Source organism: Mycteria americana, chromosome 8, assembly GCF_035582795.1.
Source record: "Mycteria americana isolate JAX WOST 10 ecotype Jacksonville Zoo and Gardens chromosome 8, USCA_MyAme_1.0, whole genome shotgun sequence".
Classification (NCBI taxonomy): Eukaryota; Metazoa; Chordata; class Aves; order Ciconiiformes; family Ciconiidae; genus Mycteria; species Mycteria americana.
The window spans coordinates 13,032,198-13,052,756 of record NC_134372.1 but is presented as its reverse complement, the minus strand read 5'-3'; the positions used below and the strand labels follow the sequence as shown (position 1 = coordinate 13,052,756).

The 20,559-nt window shown below is 53.3% G+C and overlaps 1 protein-coding gene across 1 annotated transcript in view; it reads right to left on the bottom strand.

The window, feature by feature from the left end:
* Positions 1–12,342, bottom strand: part of ADRB2 (adrenoceptor beta 2) — a 37,782-nt gene extending 25,440 nt beyond the window's left edge. Inside the window, exon 1 of the mRNA XM_075509936.1 lies at positions 10,988–12,342. Within this exon, the coding sequence (XP_075366051.1) occupies positions 10,988–12,161 (1,174 nt within the window). The 5' untranslated portion in view covers positions 12,162–12,342. The remainder of the gene's footprint in view (positions 1–10,987) is intronic.
* Positions 12,343–20,559: the final 8,217 nt, after the last annotated feature.

Below are 20,559 nucleotides of genomic sequence, written 5' to 3'. Positions count from 1 at the left end.
TCAAAGGGCTGGTCCTGGAGAAAGGCAGGTCACTACCAGCACCCATCGCAACCCAAAGCAAAATGCCACTGCTCTGATGTCTGCGCTAGAAAAAATTGTCATGCTGAGTAACACCTACCCCTTCAGCCCAACCATGAAAGCATCTCTCTTCCCCCTTTACCTTCCACACCAAAGACCTCTGTAATCAGACACTGACGCTGCTACAAGCAGGCTTTCAAGAGCATTGACTGAGTCCCTGTCACAACCGATTTCACAAGTTACCTTCCAGCTTACACCACCGCATCTGGCACTGCAGTCCAGCTCAACAAGAGCACGGGAACAGAGTAACACACATCCCAATGGAAAATGTGTGACTTACAGCACAGACGTCTTTCATACATGGCAAGCTGGGTGGAAAGAGGTCCTGCTTGAACAGGGCTAACTTACACAGAGCCTAGCAAGACACCCGGGAAGGCACAGGGGCAGGAAAGGCATCGCAGGGCCCAGTGCAGCAAATGCCCCTGGGAGACCATCCTAAAACCCAGCCTAGAAAGTCAACATCTCTCCATACCAAATTGCTGGGCTACTACGAGGGTGTTTCTCATCTGAGCATGAGGGAACTGTTTCTTTCTCCTCTTCTTTAGCTACAAAGCTGTTCGTACAGTCCTTCACACTCAGCAGCTCTGCACTCCAGCTTTTGAGTCTAACTTGTCTCTATAAAGAAGGTCCCATGCTCAGCCAGACTCGCATCGAGGCAGAGTATCAGAGTAGTATCTGGGTTACAATGAGGTATCACAAAAGACCTACAGTCAAGGCCGATATGGATTTATCTCAGCATCGTTCTCTTGTGAGAGGCTGGCCACTGTGCTGACATGCTTCCTCTCCGAAACCACCAACAGCAATATCTTCTTATTTTGGTGAGTCACAGACCTTGGCCAAGGTCCCAGGCAGAGGGCTGGAAGAGCCCTCTTGTGGTGAACGGAGTTAAATCCAGTCGGTGGCCGGTCACAAGCAGTGTTCCCCATGGCTCAGTTTTGGGGCCAGTTCTGTTTAATATCTTTATCAATGATCTGGATGAGGGGGTCGAGTGCACCCTCACTAAGTTTGCAGACGGGTGGGAGTGTTGATCTGCTGGAGGGTAGGAAGGCTCTGCAGAGGGATCTGGACAGGCTGGATCGATGGGCCAAGGTCAATTGTATGGGGTTCAACAAGGCTAAGTGCAAGGTCCTGCACTTGGGTCACAGCAACCCCATGCAACGCTACAGGCTTGGGAAAGAGTGGCTGGAAAGCTGCCCGGCGGAAAAGGACCTGGGGGTGTTGGTCGATAGCTGGCTGAATATGAGCCGGCAGTGTGCCCAGGTGGCCAAGAAAGCCAATGGCATCCTGGCTTGTATCAAAAATAGCGTGGCCAGCAGGAGTAGGGAAGTGATCGTGCCCCTGTGCTCGGCACTGGTGAGGCCGCACCTCGAATGCTGTGTTCAGTTTTGGGCCCCTCACTACAAGAAGGACATTGAGGTGCTGGAACGTGTCCAGAGAAGGGCAACGAAGGGTCTGGTGAAGGGTCTGGAGCACAAGTCTTATGAGGAGCGGCTGAGGGAGCTGGGGTTGTGTAGCCTGGAGAAGTGGAGGCTGAGGGGAGACCTTATTGCTCTCTACAACTACCTGAAAGGAGGCTGTAGTGAGGTGGGTGTTGGTCTCTTCTCCCAAGTAACTAGCGATAGGATGAGAGGAAATGGCCTCAAGTTGCATCAGGAGAGGTTTAGATTGGATATTAGGAAAAATTTCTTTACTGAAAGGGTGGTCAAACATTGGAACAGGCTGCCCAGGGAAGTGGTGGAGTCACCATCCCAGGAGGAGTTAAAAAAAACGTGTAGATGTGGCACTTCGGGACATGGTTTAGTAGGCATGGAGGTGTTGGGTTGATGGTTGGACTAGATGATCTTAGAGGTCTTTTCCAACCTTAATGATTCTATGATTCTAAGAGGGGGGTGACAGCCTATGCCTGATCCCACCCATTCCCAAGCAGGACAGCCAGGTGAGGTGAATGGAGAGTAAGAAAACATCTGAAAAATGAGAAGAGATTCCCCAGTGAACAGGTACCTACGCAGCTCCTCCACCCTGCTCCCCTGCACACAGACATGGATCAGGGCTTCCACTACCTCTGCTACGTGCAGACACACTTCCTTTCTCTACTAAGGGTGGGTTGGAAAATCAGCATCTCTCTCACAGAACCGTTTGCTTCCAGGGCCAGGCCTACAGAAACTTATCTAGGGCTCCTGCTCCAGTTTTTCTCAGGAAAAACTGCCACTCATTTCCAGACATGAGACCAATACAACAGGATGGGAATTTCAGGCTTTGGAGCAGGGACCCTGCAACCCCATGGATTTTGCACTGTTTTTGAAGGCTTCTTCAAGGCTGATTAACCAATTTGCTGCCCACATGCTGCAGCCCATGGGACCTCCATCCAACAGCCTCTAAGGCACCATTTGATCTGATGCCAGCAGGCCTGGGAGGCAGGAAGAGCAGCACGGCTTTGGGGACGATAAATGTTTTTGGCTAAGTAAATGTGGTTCTCTCTTAGGCTGATGGCTACGAAATATCAAGGTGAGGGCAGTTTCCACCCAGGGATGAACAAGCATTTCCTTCAGCCACAGAGAAAAAAAGATTAAGGAGGGATTTTTCACACTTGCATACACTTAAGAGGAAAAAATATTTACATGAGGGAGAAAGGACTTGGCAGGGGCTTCCCAGAGGCTGTTTGCTGTTTATGCATTTCTCAGGACTGGGCTGAGGCTGTGGAGCTCAGTGGTGGAGCCTGAACCCCCCCGAGCTGCCAAAGAGGTGGTGCGAGTGGAAAGCTGCATTCAGGCTGTCTCTAGGGCTGGTGACAGATCCTCTCGCCATTGCTCCTGTTGCCTACGCCTGCAATGAAGTCATGTCTGCAAGACTGCAGGTAGCTCTGGCAGCGGCTGCTGTGGTTTCCTAATGCCTTTCCTTAGGCATCGCTGGAGGACCAGAGCCAGGAGGGGCTGCTAGAAGCCTCAGGGCAATCACCAAAGGTACTGTGAAGTAGGGACTGGGCTCTAAGCACCTCTTAGGATCAAGCACCTTTCCATAAGATGGGGTACGAAACGTTCTCCGCTCTGAACGTCCTGTTCTAACTGGGGTGGGGGGAACTGGATGGCAGATGAGGCCCCCCCCCCAGATGCTGAAAGTCTGACTGAGTCCCTCTTCAGGACCCCTGCAGTCTGCAACGGCTTCTATTTCTAGCTGGGGCTCTCTATCCCTTGAAAGCACCAAGTTACAAACCCATAAATTATTATAATTTGGGCATCTGCTGTGTTTTGGAAGTGCCTGGTGTAATCCCTCCCTGTTCAAGCTGCACAACGACTCCCCGCTGTTGTTTCTGGAAAGCAGAAGCCTCAAAATGTGCAGGGCGCACGCTGGCCTCCACTGCCAAGACTTTCATCATGGTCCTAAGTGGTGTAAAGAATGCAGAATACTTGCCATTGCAACACGCTGGGCTGGGATGCTGCTTGACGTGAACCATGCTCTTTCTTCACCCCCACCTGAAGCAGTAAGAGCACCAGGACAACAGGGCTGGGCAACAGGTAATACGAAAACAGGCCAGGAGACTTTTCCAAAGATCCCCCCCAGAAACTTTTCCAATCCTAATTAGGAGATAAAGCAAGCTGGGACAGACAGAAGTGACCTACCACACTGTGCTCCTGTCACCCCCGTTCCTGCAGGGCAATTCACCCCATTATCCCTGCTTCCAGCCCAAGCTCCAAACCAGCACAGCTGGAGCAGCTGCAGCACAGTGTTTGCACTGTGCTGAGCCAGGACTAAGGAGCCCTGCTGAAGTGTGTGGTGTTCATCCCGGGCGAGGTAAGACCTTGCTCAGAGAGCTGAGAGGGAGCAGAGTCGTTATTCAGCCTTGCTGCAATGCCAGTGTGGGGACTCGCTTCTGGGCCAGAGCAGAGCAGAGACAGCACCAGGCTTTATGGACAAGCCCTGCATACATTTTGCAGTGTTTCACCTTTCCCGTCCCAACGGTCCCTGCTCTGGACATCTGTGTTTCCTCACACTCCCAGGGAACGCTGGCACTGGGACCAGCAACAGATTAAAGCCCCCAGCTGCACTGGTCCATGCTTCTGCAGCAGCCCTGCTCTGCCACAGGAGCCCAGGAGCCATCCAAGACTGCCACTGTTTCAAGTCCAAAAAGGCAGAAGAGCAGGTGGATTTTTAAAAACCACTTTGCCTGTGAACCCTGACATAAGACGTGAAAACCAGAGAAGCCCTTTTACGGCGAGGTGCTGAGCACCTGCAACTTCCTCACTGTTTCCAGGGCTCAAAACACTGCATAAACTAATGAAATTCTCATCCACTCGAGGAGGCTGTGTGTGCCTCCCCGCCAGCACCAGGCTATTCAGGTGTTGGATTTTTTTTTAAATGAGCCCCTGAAGGATTCACTGGAAGAGTCTTGGAGAGTATGGGGGAAATACAGCCAGCAAGACAGCTTTAAGCAAGGACACTTGACTACAAGGATACCATAAATACTCTTTATTTAAATACAATGTCAATCAATAGGACCTGCAATAAATACTCAAACTTTTGAACATACAGGTCTTCATCTATGTATCTACCTAGCACAACAAAACACCTTTACATTTCCTTGTTTATATACAGATCTATATATCGCTGTATATAGATAAAGGAGATATATATACACATATACATACATATATCTAAATATATATGCACTTGTGCAAAAATGACTTTACCAAGGACAGTAAACAAGTAAATATTTCCCAATCCACTCTCGCTGGCACTGGCAATATTGCACCAAAAATCAGTTGTATGCTCCTGCCATTGGGAGGGTGAGAAAACAGGAGAAAAACTGAAATTGCATGCATGCAGAAGCAGCAAATCCACTTTTTTCATGATGAAGAACATTTGTAGAGGCTTGATGCCCCCTGAAATACTCTGCTTGATTCATCACCCTTACACACAGCAATTCCAGCAGATACCCACTGCCAAATCTAAGTGAATCAGGGTTGTGTCCTGCTCCTACAACACTTACCAGGAGAGAGAATCTCTTCCAAGTTCTGCGTACACTCCAGTTTTGAGCGTGCACTGCTCTGTCTAGACCCAGGCTGTGTCATTAAGCCCCAGGGTAGCGTCTGTGCTCCCGACAGAGCTGGCTGTACCTTTTTCTGCAGCAGGCAAACACAAGCCTCAGTCCTTCTGCCGAGGGTGCAAGCGGGAGCGGTTGTGCCACAGGGTCTGCCCGTGCCACCAGCTGCAGCTTTGGGCCTTGAGGAAGAGCTGTAGTGCATCTCCCAGGAGGGAGGGCTGGGTGAAAGATTGCTGCCCTACTCTCTAATATGACAAAAAGCACCTACAGGTCCCCATGGGTGCCCCGTGCACCTGGTCACACCGCAAGAATGTCTCTGATAAGAGGGTGTAGCTACCCCAGCTGCCAAATGACAGCGTCCTCACAGCCTGGGATGTGTGTTCATTGCAAAATGTTCTCTTTGCCCCTAGGAAGAAAGGTTAGGACTAATGCTCGCTTTCAAAACAGCTCCAATAAAAGAATAACAAGGGGAAGAAATGCTCGGGCTGCTGGGTTCAAGTCTCAAGAAAGAGCTTTCACACTGAAAGAGACTTTGTTGCACAGGGAGGAGATACTAAAGAGTGGCTGCAGTCCTACTTGTGGACCTGAGAAACCAAGCACAAGTGTAAAAACAGTGATGAAAGGACCCTTAATCCTTGCAAAACACTAGTCTCAAGGAGAGAGACTAGTGGGGTCACACCACTTCTCTGCTGAGAACAACATCCAAGGCCAGGGTGGCTTTTCAAAACAGCCCTTCCTCATCTGAACCTGAAGAACCACGCCGGGTACCGCGCACACTGCAAACCTGAAGCGCAAAACTGATACTGTCTTACAAGTTAGCAGAAGATGTGGGTCAGCCGAGGTACGAGGTGCTTCACCAGGGCTGGATGCTTCTGCAGAGGCAGCTGGGGAGGGGGAAGACTGAGGTGACGCTGGTGAGCAGAGCAGCAGGCACCTTCCCCAGCTCCCCCTTTCCATCCTCACTGCCCAGGGACACAGCCAGGCACTGCTATGGCTGGTCAGGAAACCCTTGCTTCCCTGCTGCTTTTAGAAGGATGGCACTTTCTATCTGCTAACAGAGAGCAGAGAAGGAAACACGCAAGTCAGAACGTCCTCCCTCCTGCCAGAGGAATGAACATGCTCATAAACCCATCTGCTTGGGAAACGGATTCATCATACCAGTGAAAACAAACACTCGGAGGCAGAGGACTGGCAAAGGGAGGGGGACAAAAGCCCCTCCCGTAGCCAGTGTGGGTGTTTGAGACTCCTGGCAGCAGGAGCATTGTAATACCAGAAGGGCAAGAGATGCTGGGAGATAGATTGCAGCCTGCTGTTTACTCCTAACCAGCCCTATCAATACCCTCCCCTCTACAGCAAAAACATGTCCCTTATAGTAAATAAATACATAAATAAGACCTTTGAAAAGCCCAGCGGCTGTGACGTGGGAGAGCTGTAGAGCACGTTGTGTGCCTGCTCACACATCCGCTCCCTCTCTGGAGAAGCTGGGCTCTCCTTTCTACACCACTAATACTCGGCCTATTTTCAAACATTGGGGTGCATTTGGTAACTTAAGTTTCTTCCCTCCCTCTCTGCCGTACCCACTGCCTTGCCAGTGTCCTTAGGCTGGGGTCCCACCTTCACCTGAACCACAGGGGAGGCCACCATGTGTGGACCCGGCTCCACAGGCCAAGCTCCGCGTACCCAGCCCGACGCCCCACGGCAACGCAATATGCACTGACCGGCAATGCTGTGCATTAGGAATTGCTCAACAATTCGGGACATGAGGTGCTTTGGGAACGGCCAGTCATCAAGAGATGCTTGAGTTGAGCTCCCAGTGGGGATCTGCACCCAGACCCTGTCCTCTCCGCCAGCTACCCTTGCACTTCCACACCTCCCCAGTGCTGGAGCAAGCAGCAGGTTGTATTTCAAGGCCTGGGCTTCCCAGAAAGCAAAAGCTCTCCAGGAATGCTCCCAAGAGGCAAAGGACTGACATAACTCAGCAGCTCTCCATACTCTGCCTGTTTTGGAGGACAAAGCAAAGACAGCCCCTGATGTGGAAACTACAGCTGCCTGAATCCCAAGGAGGACCTACGGCGAGGACAGTATTTTGTAACAACACAAAAGCTGCATTTGTGATGCTCATCTTGACTAAGACTTTAAAAACAATAACAACCTGTTTGGCCAAAGTGGCTAAAAGCAGTGAATGTACCGCAAAGCTCCAGTTAGCTGTACACACTGACACCCGGGGGGTGACAGTATCCCACTCACGCTCTATCCACCTTTGTGGCAGTGGCATAAGGTACAAACCAGCAACACAGAAGGTAGCCTGCTATGTTCGCAATAAGAATTTGGTATTTTGTCACAGTGATTTTCCTCAAATGAAGTCACTGCTGTGTGTTTTATCAGATGTATTTAACCTGAGCCAGCTCTCTGCTAGTGTAAAATCCTAAGTACCCTAAAATCAATTTAAGCAGCTAGTGTCCCAACTTCTATGCTCCATTTTTTTATGCCTAGCATGTATCTATAAAACTATGTATTTATTATAAAATATTTTAATGGGTCAAAGGATTCCTTTACACAGCTTTTCTTTTTCAACCATGGAACAGGAAAGGTTTGTCAGGTTCAGCTTTGGTGGTGCCATAGTATTTTTTTCCTCCAATATTTCTCTCTTTTGATTGCAGCTGCCCCCAGAACTGCGCAGTTTGTATTTCACCAGTTTTACTAATGTTGCCTTAGAGGAAAGAAACCAGTTTAACACAGACCTCATTGCAAGCCTAAGGTTTCCTAACACTGTAGCTGAGCATTGGAGTACTGAGGTCAACTGCCCAGTGCAAACAGCCCAACGTCCCCTGTCCCTTCCACATCCATGTACTCTGGATGCTGTAGTGGTTCTGCAATTAGTCACTTGCTCATCTCTCGGCTTTGGCAACATACAGCCGCAGCATCTGAAGTATGAACATAGCCAGCCAAACAAACAGAGCAATTATTTGGACAACAAAGTCCTGGTCCACAACACGTGCTACTGAAATGCAAATAATTAATAATAGTAAAAATGCAGGCAGCAACTGAAATGTGGACACTGGATTTCTTTGTGCTGGAGGCTCCTGCCCCAAAGCCGGTGGGAGTTTGACTGCTGAGCCTGCTGGAGGCTGGCCTGACCCCCGGTCAGGAGCTGGCTATCGCTGTGGGACACCTCCTCCCTCTCTGCCCTTGCTACTTGCTAACCTATGCTGCCTCTGGGCGTTGCAAAATACACCAAGTGACTGGCAAGATTGAAAACGCAGGAAATATAACAACACAGGAGATATCGATCGCTACAATCAAGAGGTTAATTTTCACTTCCCCCTGAATGCTACATGATAATCATGGCCCGCACGGAGCTAAACTGCATCTCTGGCCAGAGCATGTGCACCTACACCGACTCCACAGCACACGGGCCTCTCACATTTCAGTCCTTGTGGAGTACGAAGCAAACAGCACCTGACTCTCGGTCCCGGTCCCACGCTGGGTCTCCCCCTGCTCGGACAGCCTGTTAATGTTTATCTGAGGAGCAAATGTTTTTGCCGACCTGGGGCCATCACACCCCTGCTTTGCTCAAGTGGCTCACGCTCAGAGGACTGCCGGCACCGCTGACAACCCCAGCCCCACCAAGGGTGCGGGTGACGGGCGCAGGCATCAAAGCAGACAGCGAGAGGCAGGAAGGAAGGGCTCTCGGGCACGTTCTCTGCCTCTGCTGTAGTGCTGAGCTGGAAAGGCAGCAAGCAAGGCTGAGCCAGCACCCGTCACAGGGCTAGAGGAGGAGAGGGCTCTTACAGCTGTTCCTCCTTCCCAGCACCCTTTCCAAGCAGGATTAGGACCATTTTGGGAAAGAAAGAAGGGAGCGCTAGGAGTTTCCATACCCCAGCCCCACAAAAGCCATGTGGGGCTTTACCATGAGGAGTGTGAGAGCTCGATGAAGAGTTGGTCGCTGCCCTGCACCTTGCAGCCGCCGCAGCAGAGACCAGCAGCAATTCCCCCCCCCCCCCCCCGCACTGCCGTTCCAGGGGGGATTCCCCTCCAGCGCTCCCTGGGGCTGCCCCTTTCGGTACCAGCGCTTGGGGCAAATCCTTCTCAGAGCAGCGAAGAGAGCCAGGGCCACACAAGGACTGCAAAGAGATGTCGGCAGCCTCTTTTCCCCCTGCTCCATTCCCCCTCCAAGCCTCCGACGTCCAGCGCTGCCTCCCCAAACCCCCTCTGCCGCCTGCAGCGGGGGGTACCAGCCCTAGGGGACTCAGCTCCGGGTCACCCCGGGTAGCTGGTCACCCCACTGATGTGCAAAGCCAGCTCTGCCGGGGACCCACCGATCCCCAAACTGACTCGACATGTCTCCAGCAGCAGCGCAAGCAAAACCCCCGAGGCGCAGGGCAGGTGCGTGGAACTGCGTGTGGGGGAGAGGAGCCCGCACACATGCGGTGCCCGAGCATCCCCCCGCGGGACACCACGGCCCCGTGGAGCGCCGATAGGTCCCGTGAGCACCGTTTCCCCCCACCTCTCCCGCGTGTTTCTGAAAAGACCCCGCGCTCGCACATCCTCCCGGCCCTCGGGTCCACCCTTTCACACAGCAGCCGCAGGTGAAGGCAATGGGGGGGAGCTCCATTTCCCACCCCGATCGCCTCTCTCCTCCAGCTAGGGGCTTCCAGAGAGCAAGCCCTCGGCAGCAGTGCCACCCCCGTCCCCGTGCCGTGGCGTCCCGCAGCCCACACCTGCCCGCCCGTGTCTGCCCCCCCTGACAGCCCTGCGCGCCCGCCGCCAACTCTTGCAACCCGGGAACAAAATGCAAAGCCTGCCGCAAGGGGAAAAAAGCCCTCAGCAAACCAACCAGCTAACCTACGGCCGTCCCGCGGCCAGAGCCGGGCTCCCAGTCTGCCACAGAAAATAAAACAACTCCGCTCTTCCCACCTCCTCGGGCTCGCCGTCATTTGAGACTTGAAGTTAAACAAACCGGGCAGTTTAAATGCCTTGGCTGGAGCCTCAACAAAAGGATGGTCTGTGGTTGTAGCAGCATTTCACCCAACTTCCCAGCACCACATTCCTGAGTCCCACAGTCACAGTCTCACATTCTGGGCAAACAGTCCGTTTATTTCTATTATTATTATTTCAGCGGAAAGTCCTATAGCATTTGGCAAAAAAACCATTCGTTGTTTCTGGGCGTTGTTTAAACTTCACGGCAATAGCCGCGGATCCGACACAGCCCTGCCGAGCCGCGCCCAGCCCCGCTCCTAGCATCCCCTCCCCGGGGATTTTTGTCGCGGGGTGCCGCCTCTGCACCGTCCCCTGGGCTGGACAACACTGGCACCCCGGCCCGAGGCTGCCCTCCTGGCCGGGGAGGGCTCCCACGGCCGCCGGCTCGGCTACGAGAAGGGAACCGGGAGGGCTCCCGCGGGGCGCCCGGCTCCGCAGGCGGTGCTGCCGCCGGGGCGGGCGGCTGCAGCCCCGGCCCCGCTCCCGCCGCCCCGCACGGCGCTCCCGCCGCAGCCACCGGCTGCCAGCAGTAAGGTCATGAGGTAGTTGAAGACCGGCCGCGGCCAGGAAGTTCCTCCGGGGACGAGCTTTCTGCACAGCCTTAAATTCCCCCCCAGCCCTGTTCACGGGACCCATGGTCGTGCCCCCAAACAGGTGGACTGCAAGCAGCCCGCCCGACCCTGCCCGGGGCAACCCCCCACCTGTTTGCAGAAGGTTTGCAGAGTTTTGGGTTTCTTGCAGCCATTAGATTTTAGGTGCGCTCTAGAAGAGGATCATTATTACTATTATTGGGGGGTTTGTTTTTCCTTAGAGAGAAAGGCTCCTCTTTATAACCGACGTGTGCCACGCCAGAGCCCATCGCGTCTCGAAGCTACCCGCTAGGCACAGTACCTTTGCAGTGCAAAAAGTCCTCGGGGTGAGGGAAGGAGCCCTCTTCGCAGAGCAACTCGCAGGTTTTATCCGATGCCAGGGGGTAGCCGTTGTCCTCCTCGTTGTAGTCGCTCTTGCCGTTGCTGTTTGAGTAGCCGTTGGCATACATCTTCAGGGCGGACCTGCGGAGGCACAGGAGCTCCTGGAAGGCATACCTGAAGTCCGGGCTCCGGCAGTAGATCAAAGGGTTGAAGGCAGAGTTGACATAGCCCAGCCAGTTCAAGAGAATGTACACATACTTGGGTATGATGTCGTCCTGGATGACGTGCACGATGTTGACGATGAAGAAGGGCAACCAGCACAGTGTGAAGGTGCCCATGATGATGCCCAGGGTCTTGAGGGCCTTGTGCTCCTTCAAGAAGAACTTGGAGGAACGGCGGTGCCCAGCTCCCCCTTTCTGCTCCTGCTCCTTGTTCTGGGTGTGAAACCTTCCCTCGCTCCTGTCTATCTTCTGCAACTGCTTCTTGGCCACCTGGAAGACCCTGGCGTACACGAATACCATGACCACGAGCGGCAGGTAGAAGGAGATGATGGAGGAGGCAATGGCATAGGCTTGGTTGGTGAAGAAGTCGCAACATGTGTCCTTCTCATAGCACAGGATGGCCTCGTCACGGTCTGCCCGGTACCAGTGCATTTGGATGGGCAAGAAGGAGGTGAGGGCTGAGACCACCCACACTACGAGGATGACCACGCGTGCCTTGCTCTTGGTCAGCAGGCTCTGGTACTTGAAAGGGGAGGTGATGGCGAAGTAGCGGTCCACGGCAATGACGCAGAGGGTCTCGATGCTGGCCGTGACGCAGAGCACGTCCAGGGAGGTCCAGAACTCACACCAGAAGTTCCCAAACTTCCACATGTCCATGATGATGTGGCTGGCGCCGAAGGGCACCACGGCCAGCCCCATCACCAGGTCAGCGCAGGCCAGCGAGGTGATGAAGTAGTTGGTGACAGTCTGCAGGCGCTGGAACCGGGCGATGGCAGTGATCACCAGCACGTTGCCGAAGACGATGGCCAGCACGATCACCGACATGAGGATCCCCATGCCCACCATCCACACGTCCCGCGACAGCGTGGGGTCGGCGGCGCTCTGGTTGGCGCTGACGTTGCCGCCGGGCAGCTCCGCGCCCGCCGCCCCCATGGCCCCCCGCAGCAGCCTCCCCGGGCAGGCGGCGGGGGCTCGGCTTTGCCTAGGGCTCCTCCGCGGCAGCGCTGCACCGGGCGCCGCGCATAGGGGACGGCAGGTGCGCGGCGGGCTGGGTGCGGGGCGCTCCCGCTGTGCGTGCCTGGGACCGGACCGGACCGCACCGCTCCGCTCCGCTCCGCTCCGCTCCGCTCCGCTCCACGCCGTGCCGCTCCGCTCCGCTCCCGCCTCGTCCCACGCGCGGCGGCCGCGCGCCCGCCCGACTACCCCAGCCCGTTAGGCGCCGCGGAGCTTATAGCAACACCCGCCGTGACATCAGCCCGCCACAGCCAATGGCAGCCCGCGCCGCGCCCCGCGCGCACCTCGCACCCCCCACCCCCCGCCCCGAGTGCTTGCCCCACGCGTGTCCCCGCCCCGCGCGCTCCCCCGACCACACATGCTACAACCCTGCGCTGTCCCCGCGCCCCACGCGTGCTCCCCGCCTCGTGGTCTCCCCCTGCTCCACGCGTCCTCCCCGCTCCCCGTGGTGTCCCCACGCCCCCCCAGCCCACCCACGCTCCCGTCCCAGGGTGTCCCCGTGCTTTCCACCCTACATGCCTGCCCTGCAGTCCCCGTGCCTTCTGCCTGCGAGCGCCACGCGTGCACTCCCTGCCTTAGGGGTGTCCCTGCACCCCCTGCCCCACGGGTACCCCCACACCCCACGTGCAATCCCTGCCCCAGGGTGTCCCCACACGTCCCACCCCACCCATGTACCCTGTGTGCTCCCTGCCCCGGGGTGTCCCCAGGACACACGGCACCGGGAAAATCCTGAGTACGCTGGTGCTCGCAGAGACTTTGTCCCTGGCTGGACACAGGGGTTTGTCCCCATCCTCACCGGTGACACTTTGTGGCAGGATGTCACCCAGGTCTCTGTCCCTCCTGGCCCCCAACCCAGCACCGTTGCTGTGGCTTCGCCCCCAGCCCAGCACGCCGGTGAGCACCCAGGCAGCCAGGGTGGTGGGGTGCGTCCGAGTGCTGCAGCCGCAGCCCAACCCCAGAAACCCGGGACCTGGTCAAGGGCACAGACACCCTCCACTGTCCCAGGAGCGCTGGCCAGGCGGGGAGGCTGTGCGACTGCTGCGCGCTGCCATGCTGCAGCCAGGCATGTGGTTAGCCCCGGACGCTATCACAAGTATTTCCCTCCAAAGCAAACAAATTTGCTAAATAAGGCCTAAGGAATCCTGCAAACTTCCTTTTAACCTAACGGGAGATAACGCTGCTGCTGGAGTTTCATTTCTGCCCATTGCTCTCTACTGACCGTCCAGCCTCATGCCGCTCTTCTGCAGAGATACATCACGCTGCCTGCAGGCCCTGGGGGGCTTGCGGAGGTGACAGCAAAGCCTGAAGGCTGTGGTTCTAAAATTGCCTTATTGCGGTTCTAAAGTTGCTGCAGAAAGGGAGAATACAAAGAGTTGCTTTTGTCCAGTGCCTCATCGGGTGCTGCACCATGGCCCTCCCTCAGCAGAGGCGCTGGGGGACTCCTGCCTTCGTTAGCAATTAAACAGTTACTAATGTTAAATCTCGTTTGAAACGCGCATCAGCCGCCGGAGTCTGACGGGGCTTCACGATTCTGCCTTGTTTTTTCCGGACGGCAAGGCTGTGCCGCGATGCCGAGGGCCGGGCGCCAGCTGCCGCGGCTGGGCTGCGGTGGGGAGCAGCCTTCGCCCCGCCGGCCCCGTGCCGCGGCCCGCTAGGTGTCCGTGTCGCACCCCGACTGCACCCAGGCTATTTATAGAGGAGAACCGGCTGTACGGAGAGGAAGCTTTGTGGTTTAAAACAGAGGGGCAAATGAGGTGGTGGAATCAGGAAATAAGATGAAAAGCAGTTTCAGTGGCATGAGGTTTCTGTCTAGGCAGGGATCTTCCTTAACTAGTGGCTTCCCCACGCTGTATTCACACTCTTCTGCATCCGCACACTTCAGAGGTTTTAAAAATGAAGAGACGCGAACAGAAGATCCACAGGGCACCCCTTCCCACTGCAGACATGCGCAGCCTTTGGAAAGCAGGGGCATTTGGAGGAGCCACGTGTGCAGTGCTAATGACCTTAGCTAATTACCCGGAGTTTCCACAGCCCACCATTGAGATAATGGGGCTGTACGTTTCACACGGGTACCAACAGGTACAACTGCAGCCAGCCTGGGTGAGTCTGTAGCACTCCATTGGCTTTCACAGACTTCACACCAGCTGAGGATCTGGTCTGTACACACACGCAGGCTCAGTTAGCACTTGCTGAATGCAATATCCGTTCCCTGGCTCCCATGCACACAGGCCCCCACCCACCCTCTCTGCCCCGGGGGCCAGCAGCATGCACCTTGCAGGGGAAGCATGGCAAGAAAGTGCTGGAAAAGCAGAGGTACAGATGAGCTGCAATAGTGGGAGAGCAGAGCAGAAGAGGGAAGGAAAAGCAGGAGGTGTGGAAACAAGACGTTGTCCCAGCTCCCTGTTCCCCCTTCTTTTTAAGAGCTGATCAGAAAGGTCTAGAAAATGATCAAAGTTAGTTTCTGGTAATAACCTCGCGAGTTTGCTGTGCTGTTTCCTGTGCATTAGGCTAACATCTGGGAATACTCTGACACCAAATCAAAGCGTTCAAAAAGCATTAGGTCCCCTATCCTAACAGACGTACAAATGTTCATCCTTGCATGAAGCACTGTCTTGAAAGGAGGAGAGCAGGTTTGGGGACTTGGTGGGAAACACCAGCTCTGGGAGACTCAAAGCTAAGTTCTCTGCTTCTTAACAAGTGCTTTGTCAAAGGCACCTGTACGTCCTGCACGTCCCTGGTAACAGTCCTACATCCCTCTCCAGAGCCTGCTTCAGGACTCTGGAAGTCTCCGTGGCCCAGGGTGGAGAAATCAGCCAGCCCAGCTTACATCTAAATATTTTGTCTTTGTTGTACTATATTCAAAGAAGCCTGAACCTCTGCTTTGGTTAACAGGGTGTGGTGGAGGAAGCAGAGAAAGGCTGATTTTTCTTCCTTGATTCTGCAGCTCTTGCTTGTGTTGGCAATCTTTGTTCATCTATGTGAGGTGTGTTGGGGTGGGCCCATGGCTTGAGCTGAATTCTGGCCTTGGCTATGCAGCCGTGACCCACAGCAAGTGGGACTAGTGACCACAGGTTCAAAATAAAGGCAGAAATTTGTCCCGCATAAAAATAAATTTCATCACCCAAAGTCTGAGTTGCTTTTGAGGTTTGCATGCCTTTATCTATGCTTTTGAGTAGTTATTAGCTTTCCAGCATTTTCAAGGCTTCTTATTTAAACAAATGTAATACCAAACCTCAGCGGAGAGGTTAGGAAGACAGTTAAGTTTGCACTTCTTACGCTGCCTAAAGTGCTGGGGAGAGCCCCAGCCCACCCCAAAATGCCTTCTTCTGGGTTCCTTGGGCTTGGAGGGTGTCAAAACCAGGCAGGTCTCATTTGTTCCATGCAGCACATCTGCACCACTGACCCCACTGCTTTGTCATCACGCTAATCTTTTATCTTTTTATAATTGGATGTGTGCTCCCTCTGTGCTGGGTGACATTTGAAGAACGGCCTGTGGGATCAATGAGAAAGGCAGGGTTGGTAGAAAGAGGTAATCACTTTTATTAGCCCAACTGACATAATTGGAAAAAACAGCCAGGCTTTCGGGCATGCAAGACCTTCCTCAGGACTGTGACTAGCCGGGATGCTGGCCTTAACCCTGCCTGCCCAGATGCTTATCACAAGCTGGAAAGCATGAAGCACTCTGATATTAAGCAGCTGGCCAGATCAGGCCCTTGGCAAGCGCTTGGAAGTGACAGTCTTCAACGCAGTGTTTGGCGGGAGAGGAATTTGTAAAATCCTCTTCTTGCAGAGAACTGGTAAGTAACAGTTACTTGTCTGGTATGTCACTTGGCAGAGGGCTGTAGAGCAGCAGAAGCAGCATGCAGATAGCACGGCAGCATTCCTCTTCCTGTGGCTGCTGAGTAGCACCAGACCCTGCTGCAGGTGAGCAGCCCAGTCTGGCCTGAGCCACGCCAGGCACCCTTCAGACAATCTGGCAGCACCTGCTCGGAGGGGTTTCATTCTGCTTTTCCCCTTTTTTCTGCTGTGTTCGTTTGCGTGTGCCTGGCTTTGCTGTCAGCAGGCACTCGGCAGTGCTGCAGTAGAGTGCTGTGCTGGGGCAGCTCACCAGCCTGTGCGAAGGAGGACAGGGACACTTTCTGTGGGTCACCTCTGCCTTCCTCTGGGGGCTTTCGGCTTCCTCATTCTGCTTCAAAGCAGCTTGGCAGGGGCCAGGGAGCTTTCAGCAGGTTAGCTGTGGTAGCAGCAGTGCAGCCTCCTGGTTCTCGATTTCTCTTCCTCTCTTGCTTCATAAACCATGAAGGGGAGCCACCCGTTACCCACAGCTCCCCATTAATCTTTCATTTATGCTTGTTTGGAACAACAGTGCAATTAGAAATTAGGGTTTGAGTGATAAAGAGATTTTTTTGTTTGCTTGTTTTTCTCTTGGAGCTCCCTCCAGCACGGTCTGGTGGGAGCCCTGGGGTGTCTCCTTGCTCCACGGGCCCGCAGCAGTAAGGAGAAGCCCAGGGCTCCCTTTGGCACCAGCCTTCAGCAGGGAGGACACCAGAAGGGACAGAAACACTCCTGGTTCTTTTCCACGGGGGAGATGCTGCCGCCTCCACCCTCGGGCAACCGTCCCCAGCCCCAGCACCCTGGAGGACCATGCCCACCCCGCGCTGCACAGGGGGACAGGGTGGCGGAGTGGCTCTCCTCCACTCTGGGGGCTGCAGCATGGCATGAAGTGCCTGAGACAGCACTGGTCTGACGTGGGAGCATCCCTAACGCTTTCACAGGTGCCACCGCTGCTAAACAGTGCTGGTCCCCACATCCTCCCCTGTGAGGGTGCCGTGGAGGTGTGAAGGGAAACCGAATGCGAGGGGATAGCATTCATCTTGCACCAAGGGGGGCAAGATCCTCTGGTCCTCTCTGTGCATCTCCAGGGCATCTGCTGGGTGTGGCAGATCACAGCTATTAACCTCTGAAGTGCTGGCATTCGTAGGGAAGCAGCTATTGTCCTTTTTTTTTTGGACTAGACCAAGGAAAAAGGAAACTGCTGAATATGAGCAATGACCCCAGTGAAAACTGAGATGCTTTATATGGAACACGACACTGTCTGGAACAGCTGAACACCAGAGATTCATTGTCTCTGGGCCAAATACTGAACTGCACGCCTGTAAATCAATACTGATGGTGAATACACGTTACAGAATGACACAACATGAGGGCAGCAGAGGAAACAGAAGAGAGCATCAGAATAATAGCTAGAGATAAAAGATTGTTATCAAGACTTTTTTTCTTCTTGTTACGTGTTTTCTCATAATTGAACATCATTTTCACAGGCAGAGGAGATCACTGTCTCTAACCGGCACCTCTCTCTCGACTTGTCCCTGGCAATGACCTCTGAGCCCATGCTGCAAGCAGTCTTTTCTTGTCCACTCCCCAGTATCTTGTTTCCCCACATGGTGCAAAGCCGTGGTGTGAGGCTGCAGCAGGGGACTTTGCCACACAGTGGAGGTTTTCTGAGTGCAAAATGCACCCCATCCTCCAGGCACCATCGGCACCAAGGTGGCTTCTGCTCCATTACCCCCACCCAGCAGATCAGAGGAGACACCACTCAGGTGCAATGGGCACCTGGGGCCACAGAGCAGATGAGGCTATGTAAACATAGCCATAATTTCACTGGAGCCTGGGCCAGAGCCGCGCTGAGTTGCACACTCCTAGTGTGAGGCAGACAAGTCTGATTCAAACACAAACGCACCGAGTTGTGGCCACACTGAGGTGCCTTGCTTCTCAATTCCAACCTCTTTCCTGCCCTGTTCTTGCAAGGCAGTCTGAGCTCCTCAGATAATGCTCACTATCATTAGGCAGGAGGCAAATTGTATGGCACCTACACTGACCGAATGTAAATCTCTGACTCAAATAATGGGCATGTATTTAGGAGGCACACCAGGGAAGCAACACAGAAAGCACAGGGCCTTCTGCCCTCTTCACCTCTCCACCATCAATGAGGGTCTACTGTACCCCTCAGGTGAATCCTGGTCCTGGGGACAGAGATCCCTGCTTGTGGTGGGGCCAGAGCTTCACCTCTCATTCCTAATTTTAGAAGGCTACTTCATGAGCTTATAGGAAATGGAACTCTGTGTGCCGGAATATGTGCCCAGTTCTACTGAGTCCAAGAGGAAATTTGTTTTTTCCTGAGAGCTTTCTTATCAAATCTGCTGCATATCAAACCCAAAATAGCTTGTGTGGCTGCTGGTCAGACCAAGCTTTCCTTCAGCTCTGAGGGATGGTTCAAGAGCAAGAGGAAGATTTACTAACACACTGCTGCAGGGTGGCATGGCCATGGTGGGTGCTGTGTACATGCTCTTCATCTGGTGCATTTTAATTTAGTTTAATTGTATTTTCCACTGTAGGCAAGGCCTTTGGCATGATCTGAAAGCAGGTACACCAACATGTGCTGCGGCCAAGCCAACAGCTGGTGCCTGAGTGCCCTGTGCGTGGCAGGACAGAGCCAGCTGGGGAGCAGAGATGTGCATAAGGAGAAGATGGCCAGGTGGAGATGAGGTTGAGCTCTAACCGTAGCCCTGCCCTGTATGCGTGGCCAGGAGGACCAACAGTGGCAGTAAGGGTGCAGGAGGAAGGGCTTCAGCAATGCCAAGATCTTGGACAGATTTGAACAGCCCATGCTGGAGATTATGGCACCCTGGCTAGCTACAGAATGGGTAGGTCAAGTCTGCCATGCCCACACCGCCAGCAAATGTCAGGCCATCCTGTGGGCATCCTTCAAAAGCTATGCAATCCCTGTGGAGCTACAATGAGCTTCTGAGCCCTTGGGCAAGTGCTTTGCATTTGCATAGGTGGCTCCAGACCTGGAGTGTCAATACACACAAGGAGAAAAGACTATAGTCCCTGGCATTTGGCTCCTAGATCACACAGACCTTTTCAGTCATTGTGCCCTTAGTTTTCTATTTTCCCTCAGTGAGGCAGAATTAATTAATCCTTATTCCTCCAAGCATCTGAAGAGGACACCCACTAATGTCTGTCAGGTCTTTTGGAGCTGACTTCACAAGGTAGTGCTAAAAAGGTTGTTTTTCTCTGTGGTTACAACATATTTGTAACCTTTCCCTAAATACCTTGCTGGAAAAAGGAAATCACAATTCAGAAGTGGCTTAAGGTAAGCCCAGGCTTGTCTCATTTCTTTGTAATGTTTCAGTCTGATGGTAGCCATCAGTCTTCCTGTTTTATATAGAAGCTGGACATTTGCAGTGGGAATTGTCATGGAGATTTTGTTCTTGACACGGAAGTGAATCGATGCCCTAAAAGAAAGGCAGTAGTTGTGTTATGCAAGATTTGGGGGACAGGAGGATCCTTTAGAAGTGAATGTGTTTTAGGAAAATGATCACACTGAGAGTCCTGGACACAAACATCTCCAGAACATGCAAAGATACTTATTTTGCTAGTCACCATCAACAAATTTGCCCAGTTGGGGACCATGTCTAGCAGCAAGAAGAGTGGTAAGCACTGAGATACCAAGGTGAGGGGTACAACACAAGAAGGTAGGCAGAGTTCAGTCTCCATAGCTCGCACATCACTTGCCCCTTCTCAGCCTGGCCATGGCATGTGATATGAACCCTGTTTAACTTATTCCCTAGCTCTGGGAGAAATTTGCAGCACATTTCCAGCTCATATCGCATATCCCACCTACTATACATCAGCAAGTCCTCATTTTCTCTGCTCACTAATGAACTAGGGCTAAATTCAGAGCCGCACATGAAAGTGAAAGGCACCGGGTCTCACGGCCACGCAGACTCTTTACCCACCTCAGCCCACTCTGGAATGTCAGAACAAACACTGTGTGCAACTCCTTAAACAATGTAAGTAGTCGCTTTTAGATGGGCTATTGTGTGTGGCATTCATCTAGGAGATGGTATCTGTGAATGGTGTTTTGTGTATTAGTGCATTTTAATAGCACGTGAGATTATATCTCTGGCTAGTGTTTTTATTTGCTATAGTATGGTAATTGGGTGATTTTAATCTGTGGTTGATTTTTTTTTTTTAATTTAGTTACTCCTGAGGGAAATGGTGTAAGGCTTGTCTCTTACTAAAATTAGCCTTGGCAAGCTCAAATTCGCCCCTTTTGCCAGCTCACGGCAGAGAGCTTGGGATAAAAAATGGTTGCAAGTCCAACCAGCTAAATAGATAGAGAACCTGCCAGCCTGGATTTTCTCTCCTACTTAGGCTATTAGCCTCTTCGATGGAGGCACAGACTCAACGTTTTGAGAACCCTGTATCCTCCAGAATTCCTCCCTGTTCCCCAGAGAACAGGCATGCTCTC